The 12279-nt window shown below is 35.4% G+C and overlaps 1 protein-coding gene across 3 annotated transcripts in view; it reads right to left on the bottom strand.

The window, feature by feature from the left end:
* ZFYVE16 (zinc finger FYVE-type containing 16) overlaps nucleotides 1–12279 on the bottom strand; it is a 55427-nt gene that overhangs the window by 27161 nt on the left and 15987 nt on the right. For 2 of the 3 annotated variants that reach the window (XM_055086641.1, XM_055086642.1), the window contains exons 3-7: nucleotides 9755–12027; nucleotides 8304–8400; nucleotides 5398–5577; nucleotides 3135–3277; nucleotides 969–1344 (exon numbers count right to left, since the gene is read on the bottom strand). In XM_055086641.1, coding sequence (XP_054942616.1) covers nucleotides 969–1344; nucleotides 3135–3277; nucleotides 5398–5577; nucleotides 8304–8400; nucleotides 9755–12027 — 3069 coding nt within the window. The remainder of the gene's footprint in view (nucleotides 1–968; nucleotides 1345–3134; nucleotides 3278–5397; nucleotides 5578–8303; nucleotides 8401–9754; nucleotides 12028–12279) is intronic. The other variant, XM_028493033.2, reaches the window with a different exon arrangement.

The raw sequence follows: 12279 nt of genomic DNA, 5'->3' as shown, positions 1-12279 counted from the left end.
TAGTCTATGCACAAATATGTTGATTAAACAGCATATTGATACAATTTTAGCACCTTTAAAGTTTTAAAACAAACGTTTTTGTAAAGTGGACTCCTATCTGCTAGCCACTCCAATTATAAATTCTGAAATTTACAGCTGTGAAAGTAGTCTAGACCCAAGTTGTACATGTTGCTTGCTGCCATATGCCTTATGTCAGTGACAAGTGGTGAAAAAACAACTTGACAACCAACAGGAAACTATACATGGCATGCAAAGAACAGGGCTTAAGGTATTTTTGTCACTATCAATAGGATCATGAAATAGCTCCTACTTTCAGAACAGAGATCCTAGGCTTCATTCCCCTACATTATCATGCACAGAACATAATCATTTCATGTAAGATTCAGCATAATGCCTGGAGTAACAAGGATATATCCCTAGGGAACTACTCCAAGGTGGGAGATAGCCACAGAATCTCCAGATTAGAAAGGACCTTAAAGACCACCTAAGTTCTCTTCTTTTACAAAGGAAACTGAGGCCCAAGAGATTAAATTGCATGCTTCAAGTCATACGTGTATTAAGTAGCAGATGAGGAACTAAAATTCCTAGCTTTGTCATCCAATCCAATATTCTTTTCTTTAGGCACTATGTTCCTTAAAAAAAAAAGATATGGAGTCAAAACTAATACAGGACTAAAAGTCTATGAATTTCCCTGTTGTATTAGACTTTTGCCTTATTTTAAATTAGGGACCCAGATGAGATAAGTGAATCACATTCAAATCAACTCAGAAGGTCAGATCTTTTTAGAATTTGTTTTTATACAGTAAGACTTTTTGTAAACTAGAGTTCCATGCCATTGTACATATTTCAACCACACTGTCTAAATTTAAAAAAATACATTTTATATATCACAGACAAAATTCATCAATATATTCTTCTTAAAAAAAAAAAAACACCTCCTTTTTAAATTTAAATAACTGCTATCCTACCTGATCCCTTTTCTCCAGATGCAACCAGAAGAGGAGGCAAGCTGTCCTCATCATCAGGTAGAAGACTAATCTTATTGCAAACATTCTTGTCAATATCACACAATAACCTATAATCTGAAATACTAGCAACAGGTAAATTACTGTTAACCAAGACACCAGTAGGACTTGATAGGTCCTCAATTTCTGCAAAAACATCATCATCTAGTGTAAAAGAGCCAGAAGTAGGCAACCCCTCAGTTCCTGTGTTTGTAGGCAGTTTTTCCACAGATGGAACCTGAGAAACAGGACTTCGAATTATCTCATTTCTTATATCGCCTGTCTCACTGTTTGGTTCTTCCACTGTAGTAGAATGGGCATGATCCACTGTGTTTATCATCTGTAAAATATGGAAAACAGAAACCCAAATCAAAAAAACCAAAAAAAACAAAACCCAAATCAGTTCATAGTTTCTTTCTTCAGAAGCCAAATTTCCCAAGAAATAGTACCATTTTGGTTCTTTAAATTCAAGAGCACAGGTTTAGCTTTACTCTATGCTCAGGTAGGTATTTATGACTAATTTTATAGACTGGAAAAAGGAGGCAAGGAGAACTTCGGGATCCTACACCATACCACAAAGTGAGCACACTTAGTTCAACTCAAGGCACTCTTCCTCCTAATAGACAAAAAAGCCTGGCTGGGGGGTGGCAAGGGAGAGGAAAAAGGGAGAAGGCAGGGAGGGGAGTGGTTATGGAGCAAAATGGTAGACATACTCCACAACAGTAACCACCTAGAATAAACTACACCTCAAGTCTGCTTCAAGTAAGCCCCTTTCTTTTTAGACAGGCCAAACCTAAGTCAATAGAGAATTGTTTATGAACTCAAGTAATACTAGCCTCTATAGAAATTCCATTTTGTTAAAATATTGATTGAGGGTAGGTGCTAGCTAAGAAACATACTTCTGGTAATTAGAGCTACTTGTAAAACCTAGCTCGTGAACTCTTACTGACAAACAACATAAGTTTATATGATACGTGAACTTGAAGAGAGCAGGATACATATCCATCTTGTCTGATGTATCTTTACCCAAGATAAACCAGGTAACTGGCTCAGAGGAGATGCTCAATATATATTTGTTTAATGAATAAAAAAGCATTCCTACTTCATGTGTTAATACTTGCTTTTATGAGTATTTTGCTACTTTACAATGAGAGTTATTAGTGGGCTGGGATTCTATATTATGTATCTTCTATTTAACACCTAGCACATTTGTATAAACATAAACATAAATACTACCATCAGGTACTTTACTGAATATTTGAAAATCATTAAACAAATTAGTCTAAATTAACTTACTAAATCTCAGTTCTATTTCCCCATACCAGTGGTTCTCAAAATGTGGTCCAGGGATCTCTGGGGTCCCCAAGACCCTTTCAGGAAGTCAGTGAGGTCCTAGGATTTTCTTCATATAATTTAACTAAAACATATCACAACAGACTGACTTTAGAAGTAGATGTGAAAATCTATCTTCTATTAAGCCAGACGTTAAAGAAATTCGCAAAAATGTAAAACAATGTTATTCCTCTCACTAAACTTTTGTTTCAAAAACTTTTCATTAAAAATATTATTTCTATTAATTTAATGAGTTTATTTTTAAATTAATTTTTTAAAGTTTGTCAATTTTATATCAGTAATTATAAATAAACATAACCCACATAACCTATAGTTCTTTGGGGTTCTCAATAACTTTTAAGAGCATAAAGCGTCCTTAGATCAAAAAGTTTAAGAATTACTGCCTTAAACTGACGTTAAAAAAAGGTAAAATCTAAAATATATTCGTACATCATATGTTTCTCATTTTATGAAGCTCAAAGCATTTTTTTTTAAAAGTACTCTAGGGCTTCCCTGGTGGCGCAGTGGTTGACAGTCCGCCTGCCGATGCAGGGGACGCGGGTTCGTGCCCCGGTCCGGGAAGATCCCACATGCCGCGGAGCGGCTGGGCCCGTGAGCCATGGCCACTGAGCCTGCGCGTCCGGAGCCTGCTCCGCAACGGGAGAGGCCACAAAAGTGAGAGACCCGCGTACCGCAAAAAAACAAAAAACAAACAAAGTACTCTAAAAAAATCACACAAGGAATTACTTACAAAATAAAATTTTATTAAATTAACAAGTCATTCTTTAGATTCCTTACCAGTGGCACATCAGGTAAGAGAGGACTAAAGTCTTCAGAACATCTTCTACTTCCAGATGATAATTTTGTTGTATCTGCAACTTCGCCATTGGGCAATATACCATCTGCAAACCATACTCTCTTCTGTTCTTTGGAGCATAATCCTAGAATCAGTTTAAAAAGTAAAGCATTTTAATTTGATAATATTGCAATGATTTAATACTAAATGGGTCAGGAAACATTTTCAAAAGCTTTTTGCTAACCATTGGCAAGCCCTGCATTCTCAGGGTTTCAAGGCCTAGAGAAATGGCCTTTTGCGATTCATCTACCCAGAGTAGAAGTTTTTTTCTAATTCATACAAAGGCAGGGCTGGCCCTAGGAATCCCATACTCAGAAAAAGAGTGGACAGGAGAGGTTATACCTTAAAGACATTGAAGGCAGATTTAAAGCCTATATTATAAAGGCTAACTTTGTGAGTGTGGAATAAAATTTAGGGACTAAGGCACAGGGAGGGAAAATGGAATAGACCAGAGCATGGTAGACAAGCAAAGGGAATAAAGTATGAAGAACAGAAGAAAGAAGCATAAAAAGTCTAAAGAAAGAAACAGGATCACTTGTGCATCAGAGGTCATTTCCTACTTTTAACTTACTTAACAAGAGAAGCATAACATGCTTTGTTCTTATAATGTTGATATTGAAATTTGTTAATATTTTCCTTTCAAATTTGGAGGAAATAACTAGATGTCAGCATAAATATTTGTTCTCTTTTATTAAAAAGCATCCATGGAGGAAGGGTATGAAAATTCCTGGCAGATGATTTTAGAACATATAAACATCAAAAAGACCAACATCTACCTTCCATATCATAATACAGATAACACTGAAAAAATTGGAATCATGTATGTATAATTTTTGCAACATGGGTGGACCTATTAAATAAGGTATCTTTCTTATATTTGCAATACTTTATAATTTATCATTTTAAAAGTCAATATAAGAGAATACATATTTTTAAAAGCAGATTCATTCATCTTTAGAGCTATAATATACAACCATATATGCTGAAACTCATTATTTAAGTCATAATGATAAACAGAATATAGCTATTAAGTGAGAAATAAGTGAAATCCAAAATAGTTGACAGAAATACTTGAATTTGTCTCTAACTGACAATTACAGTTATTTTCTAGCATGTTACAGACTAATAGTTTATTTTTAAGAGTGTACACAGGCTTACTGAATAGCACAGGGACCTATACTCAATATTCTGTAATAACCTATAAGGGAAAAGAATCTGAAAAAGAATAGATATATATATACGTATAACTGAATCACTGAGCTGTACACCTGAAACTAACACAACATTGTAAATCAACTATACTTCAATTTTAAAAATTAAAAAAATAAATAAAAAGTCTACACAGGCTTTACTCAAGATCCTAAACTACAACAGGCTGTAAAAAAACAGAGACCCCAAAGATTTTTTAAATCTTTAGAAGTCTGTTAAAAGATTTAAGAAACATTTTTTATTGTGGTAAAATATACATTTAAAAATAGATTTTTAAGGAAAGGGAGACATGCCAATTATTTACCTATTGTCTCTCAGACCCAAACCCAGCCTTCCACATGGTGCTCTTTGATGCCAGGCTGGAAGTCTGGAAAGTGCAACTCCCAGACCCCCTTGTTAGTTGGTTCTGGTCACGTTCCAGCAGTGACAGGCACTGGTTGGAGACTGGAAGGTGGGAACAGAAGGAATTCTTTCTGTTTCTAGTTCCTGACAGGACTTATGCAGCAGCGGCACCACCAGATATACCCACATGTCCTGTGATCTTCAGTTCTCCTCACATCAAGCCTGGGACACTCCTTCCGTCATCTGAACACCAACCCTGTTAGGCTCCTTGATGATCCCAGCATTTGCCACTTGGTGTTCCTCTAGAAGTCACAGTACCAGTCATGTGATGTGGTACTGTGAATACTAGGTCTGAGAACCAAGCACCTCTTGGTGTTCCTGCACGGGGTTCTAGTAATACTGCCTCTTCCTTTGCATTCTCCCAACCCTAGGGATGGTGGTTGCTTCCTGTACTTAATAATCTCTGAGTCACTTGAGCATGCCCTTTTTGTTCTTCTACCCTTCTAACGTACATGTATAACCAGTTCCCTGTATTAAATTCCTTTCTGGTAGCTAGTCTGGTTTCTCTTTTCTCACTAGATCCTGTCAATACTAGAAAACTTCTACTTTGATCATTTATCTTTAATATTAGACACAACATTTTCTTCAAGTTACCTTCAACACTTGGTTGTTTAAGTGCTGAGACTGGTAAAGTTGTAGGTGAAGATATACTGGATGTTTGAGTCTCCTGAAGAGGCTGGATGGTGGCACATTCATCAGAATGATTAGATTTAAGATTAGAACCAGTTGGACTCATCATCCTTTCAAATGCCTGAGCTATAAAGGGAAAAAAAACTTGATCTCAGGTGTTTTAGAACGTCAAAGTAAATCATGATAAATATTCTATTTTTCAAGTTGTAAGGAGAAAGAAATTAATGGCTAACTAAGAAGTGGAACTTGGCAAAGATAATATCCTTACTTTCGTTGGCAGCACTCCACTTCAGTATAAGCTACCAATTAGTTATTTCAATATAATTTTGGAATATATTTGATATCTACTAAAGAAAATCATTGTTATTTAATATGACCATCTGATTTTGCCCTTGTACTCCTACAGTCTATTTCCAGTATAGTTCCTAGTGATTCTTTTAAGACAGAAATCATATCACAACATTCTTCTGTTTAAAATCCTTTAATGGCTTCCCAACTAGAATGAAAATTTAAGTTGTTACAATGGCCCACAAGACCCTACACAGTCTGCATTTCTACCTCCTCTGATTTCCCAGTTAGCTGTCTGACATCATTTCTCACTAAAATCCTACTTGCTCATTAGAATCCAGCCACTGAGGCCTCCTTGTTCTTCAACAAGGGAAGCAAGCACTGTTCTAGCTTAGGGTCTTTGCTCTTACTATTCTTTCTGCCTGGAAAGTTCTTCCACATGGCTTTATTCTCTCACTTCCTTCAGGTCTCTGCTTACACATCATACTATCATAAACCCTTATGCTGACCACCATTTAAAATTACTACCTCTTGCCACCAGTCTGTTACTATCTATCCCTCTTATACTCTTTTATTTTCATTTAGAATATTGTCACCATCGGATAGTCTCTTTGCTTTCTGTCCACGTCTCCTCACATTCATAAGGTCCATGAGATCAATAGCTCCATAAGAACAGGGAATATATTTTGTTCTCAGCTGGAGCTCCAAAGCACAGAACAGTGCCTGAACACTGCTGAATGATTTTTTCATCCAAATAACACGGAACAGCACTGGTACCTCTCCCTTCAGCACTTCTCCAAACTGATCTGCTATAAATGCTGCCACTACTACAATAACCTTCCTCAAGTGCCAATGAATTAGCACCCTCATGCAATGGCTTCCGCTAACCAAGTAAAATCCAAACACAGTACTTTGAGTTTCAAAGTAATTTCCAATTTCCTCTAAGTTTATGCAATGGCAGTCACATGCATGCTTCTTTAAAACTTATACAGTCTCAGCACAACTTCCTCATTATCCACAATCTCTAATGAATCTATCTTTTCTTCTTTGTGGAATTTGTCTTATAACCCTTGAGCCATCTTTCTCCTCTTATTAGGAACATTATTTTAAATGATCATGTCTACTGCTTTCAACCCTAAAGTTGGAGTTAAAATAACTTTTATTTACGTTTTCCTGTGGTGTATAAATTAATGATAAACAGAGCCATAAATGAAATACATGCTATAAGATATCAAAAAAGAATAAATAAAACAGATAACTAAATAAATCCATTCCAAATATTTTCTTTGATAAACCAATGCTTGATCTCATTATGCTACTAAGTCTCTTCAGTGACTAAATCTTCTCCTCTCCTGGATCCTTACGGTCAATATGTTTTAATGTTCACCTAAAAATCTGACCTGTCAACTCAAATAATGTTTCAAATCTTCATGGCTGTTTTATTTTTTAAGTGGGGAGAGATAATTATGTGGGAGTTTGCTTTAAGATTTCTTAACTCTAGCAGGTTGCTTGGCTAACAGCACCAGCAGTAGTCTTAAAGGCTACTGAAACAGCATAAGCAAAAAACAAAACAACTACAAGCACTTAAACTAAATTCTTCATAAACACTGGTGGTAATATGGAAATATAAGAAGATTTACACTCTATTATCTTCCAGAGCAGAGGTCAACAGCAGGGAGTAAAGCAGCTTACCTCAGGCTAACAGACTCACATCAGAGCTTTTTGAAGAATTGCTGAAAAAATTTATCTTCATTCAAAAGAGAAAAACAAATTATTATCAGGTATTTATTCTCCTGGCTAACAGGAAGCAGCACCTGAGCTAGCGCACAGGCCTGGTCTTAAAAGTCCCAAGTAATATTTGCTGGGAATTAAACTGTCAACAAATCTTTGAAAATGCCAAGAAGTACTCAAAAGAACAAACGTGTATTTGAAGAAAAACACACACACACACACACACACACACAAAACTGTGAGAACTCAAGTAAGATTATTGCTGATAACAGTAAGCTAGCTAGGGAGCCAGAGAAACAATGGGAAACACAAACAAAATTCTAAAACTGAGAAGGGAAAAAAATATATAAAAGACAAAAATGTGCAAATAGTGTGACAGTCCTATGAATTTATATAAAAATTATAAATATTATACTTTATCTTTTATTCCCACTTTAGGTTGTAATTTTCTATAAGGTAGGAACTATTATTTTGCCTTATGCTATTAATATGTAAGACTGTATACTATTTATTGGTAGATATTCTATAAATGTTTAGATTAAGATGATGAGGATGACAATAATGGTGACAAAAACAAATAGGCAGATGAAATGCAGCATTTAGGGACTTGGTACCTGTTAAAAGTTAATGAACTGCCACTCCAGAAACTGAATGCTTCCTTTCCACACTGGTAGTAATAATTGTGAGAGTGGAACAAAAAGAAGAGAAACCAAGCCTTGGGATGTCCCACCTAAGCCAGATAACACTAGGTCCTTGCCTTAAGAAAATAAAGAAGTTTATCTTTGTCACAATCCAGTTGTTTTTAAGGTATATTCAATTACTGGAAGAAGATATGTCAGGTTAATACTCACCTTTACTAATAGTCTCATAGCAGACTACACATACTCTTGCTTCCTTTTCTAGATACTGCAATTTACACTTCCTATTACAACAGACACCGCAAAATACCTATAAAGGACAAAATATCAAATTTGATTTTGTTTCAAGCATGTTTATACCAACTGGAGGTAGGGGGAGGAGAGACCCGAACTCTAACCAAAAACCATTTTTCTGATTACATAAACAAGTTTTCTAATCACCATAATCATAGGTATTTATTAAATGATTCTTTTTATTTTTATTATTTTACTTAAATGAGGTTTCTGTAATTTAAAATTGTATCTCTGATGAGAATTCCTTTAAATCAATTATGTTAATTGGAAGGGAACAAAAACTTTCTTAATGAATAAGTTCATAACTTAAAAAGCTTTCTGTGGTCCTTTACAATTTTTTTTTTTTTTTTTTAACTTTTTGGCCGCGCTACGCTGCATGTGGGATCTTATTAGTTCCCCGACCAGGGATAGAACCTGTGCCCCCTGCAGTGGAAGCACAAAGTCTTAACCACTGGACCGCCAGGGAAGTCCCCCTCCTTTACAACTTTTAAAAGGAGAATGTTATTCAAAAAAGAAACAGAGTCATAGATATAGAGAACAAATTAGTGGTTACCATCGGGAGGAGGAAAGTAGGGAAGGGCAAGAAAGGGGTAGAGGATTAAAAGGTACAAACTACTAAATATAAAATAAATAAGCTACAAGGATATATTGTACAGCACAGGGAATATAGCCAGTATTTTATAATAACTACAAATGGAGTATAATCTTTAAAAATTGTGAATCACTATGTTCTATACCTGAAACTTTCATAATATTATAAATCAACTATACTCAATTTAAAAAAAAGTGAAAAACAAGTAGAATGTTATTTTTCTAAAAGAGGGTAGGGTTGATCTGAGACAAACATATTACTGGAAAATGCTGAAAAAAATGCAATGTTATTTCTAGAGGCAACTCTTAGAGTCCATAGACTATTAAGATAGTCAGAACACAAATGAGGTCTCAGCTTCAGTGTTCTGAACCTTGTGCAAGCCAATCTGCTTTTTTTCTCAGTGTTTACCTCAAGTATCGAGCCTAACACTTAGCGGAAGAGTAGTCTTGAAATTAAGTATTCAGGGATAAACTGGAAGCTGACTGAATTCCGTACATCTGACATGTTCATGTTAGACAGAGAATGAAACGTATTCTTAGATTTCACAAAAATTAGTGTTCCTCATTTCCCAGTATGTAATACCCATGACAATGTGACATTTATTCAAACTTCAAGCAATGTGTAAAATGACAGTGCTTTATACACTTCCACGTAGGTGGAAAACGATGATTTTAAACTAACTGAATCTTGTAATCATCTCTTTATCAGCTTTTTTGTCACATTAAATTTCATTTAAAATGTCTCAAAAGAATAAAAGACAAAGATTTTTATAGCTTACTTTTCCACATGCTCGGCAGTGATGTCGCCGTTTCGTAAAAGTAAATTTGACTTGGCAGTTCATACAATTTGGAGCTTCTGAATCAGGAACCCAAGTAGGTTGTTTCCGGCCCAAAACAAGGCCTTCTTTGCAAGTGTTTGCAGGCAGAGATTCTTCATTTGCAGTTACAAAACTGGATCCACCTTCAAAATTACTTTCTATATCAATGTAATTAGAATTGAAGCTAACCTGAGGATCAGTCACAGAATCTGCAGCACAGGTGGTTGGAACAATGGTATTTGCTATTCTGGGTTCACTTTCAGGCATATTTGGAACATCCAGCTTATTTGTTTCCTTTGAACTCCTTGTTCTTGATGGAACACTAAACAGTTGCTTAGGTCTGGCGCCTCCAACATGAACAGATTGACTGTTACTATCAGAGACTGATAATTCATTTGTAATCTCAGACTTACTGCTAGATAACACTTGTTCAACTGGAATTGTACTTTTTTCCCCTAAAGAAAGGCTACCATTTTCTGTTGTATCCTGTTTATCAACCGTTTCGCAAATCATATTAATACCAGGACTTTCCCCAGTAGCTCCTGCTTCAGCATTGAAATATATATTATCGACATTTCCATCATCTAGGCCTTTCATATCTATCTGATTCATCTGAGATTTTGACTCATTTACATTTTCTTCAAATGATTTTATGTTACTAGGCTGAAGATACTGTTCAGTTAGAAAGGCATCAAGTTCAGCATCACTAACTGGTGCACCACTTTTCATGCCTTCATCAATATTAAAGTAATCCAAATCTTGTCCATTGATATCACTGCTTGAAAAAGTGAAACCTTCACAACTATCAGGAGATTCTGGGGCATTAGCACCAGAAAGCTCTATTTGAGATTCTGCAGCTGTAGAAGAACTGGTGCTATCAGGGTAATCCAAAGACTCAACTCTAACTACCATCTGGTTAGAATCTGCCTTTCTATCTCCCATCTTTTCAATTAATGGCTGATGAGGTATGTTTTTACATTTTTCCTGTTTCAAAAGATCAGTCTCCTTCAAAGGTTCCCCACCTGAAGTCATATTCTTCTGTATTTCTTCACGTACTGTCACTGCATCTTTTATATTATCTTTATATTCATTCTGGGGTAAACAATCACCATGAGCTTTATTTTCAATTAATGATCCACACAAAGACCCAGGTATTGGAAGACAGGACAATGAGGAATATGTATTTTCACTTGAAACATGTAAAGTTGAAGCAGAATCTTGGATTTCATCTTTATTATCTTTAAGATCTAAATTTCTTGAGTCTTCTTTTGAAGATTGTTTTATAAATATAGCAGTCCTATCTTCCTGAAAGGAAAAGTCAGGTAACTTGAAATTTTCATCTCTTAAATTTGAATCATTTAAGCATAAACCTCCATTTTTTGGAAGACTGCAAGACAAAGCACTTGTGCTGCCTCCTTCTTTTAAACATTCTGGGGCAGCTATGACTGGCACATCTACCTCCTCTTTTACCAAACAGCCATCAGCTTTTACTAATTCACATGGCTGGTTCTTGTACTGTAGGTGGTCTTTGGCATCAAACATTTTGGAACTTTGTTGAGTCAAAGCAGATGGCATGTTAAAATCAACGACTGGTTCTAACTGATTAGAGATCTTTTTATCCTCTAAATTTTCTTTTCTGCTGTAATTACACGAATCTGAAAGTGTCGTATCTACATTTATACCAAATTCTTTAGTTCCACTGATTTCTCTGTTTTGTAATTCAGAACTGACATCATTCTGTTCCTCTCTGACTGTATTATTACCGTGGTCTGTTGAAGAAACACAGAAAGTTTCTGACACTGAAGATAAATCCAATCCAATCAAGGAATCTGCACTAGACTTAAAATCATCTGGCAATAATTTTTTAATATCTTCTTCACTATTAGTTACATGAACTAAGTTACCCATGTCACTTATCAGATCACAGACAGGTTTACTACATCGTCCCATATATAGAGGCTGGATTTCATCTGAAGTGCCACCATCCACAGAAGAAAGGAGATCAAGTCCTGTTACATTTTTTTCATTTTGTATAGAAGTTAGTCCCTCAAGTGTTTTTTCATTCAGGGCAATTTGATTTGTTTCATAGCCTGTTTCTGATGAGGCACAACAATTAATGCATTGTTGATCCTTTGGTAGCAGTGAAGATAGCTGTGAGGAAGCCAACTCTGAAGAGACTGAATAGTGGTTAGAATCATATGAATTTTGTGCATCTTGGAGATAATCTTGTTCATCTAATTAAAACAGAAATACAATGTTAGTCAGGAGACCCAAATCAAAATTATTACAGAGATGTTATGGTTTCTACGACTTCTAAACTTTTTTTTAGACCAGAAATACATTACTCTCCTGCAAAATAGTAATAACCTACAAAATTATTTTCACTTGGATTTAAACTACTTGGGGTTATTACTTTTTAATGTAGATGTCATAATATGATAGAAATTCTACTCAAAATAACTCAGTTGCACTATAAAAACCAGACT

The sequence above is a fragment of the Physeter macrocephalus genome, chromosome 8 (genome assembly GCF_002837175.3).
Source record: "Physeter macrocephalus isolate SW-GA chromosome 8, ASM283717v5, whole genome shotgun sequence".
Taxonomy (NCBI): Eukaryota; Metazoa; Chordata; class Mammalia; order Artiodactyla; family Physeteridae; genus Physeter; species Physeter macrocephalus.
The sequence above is the reverse complement of the archived record's forward strand: the minus strand, read 5'-3'. Positions and strand labels throughout refer to the sequence as shown.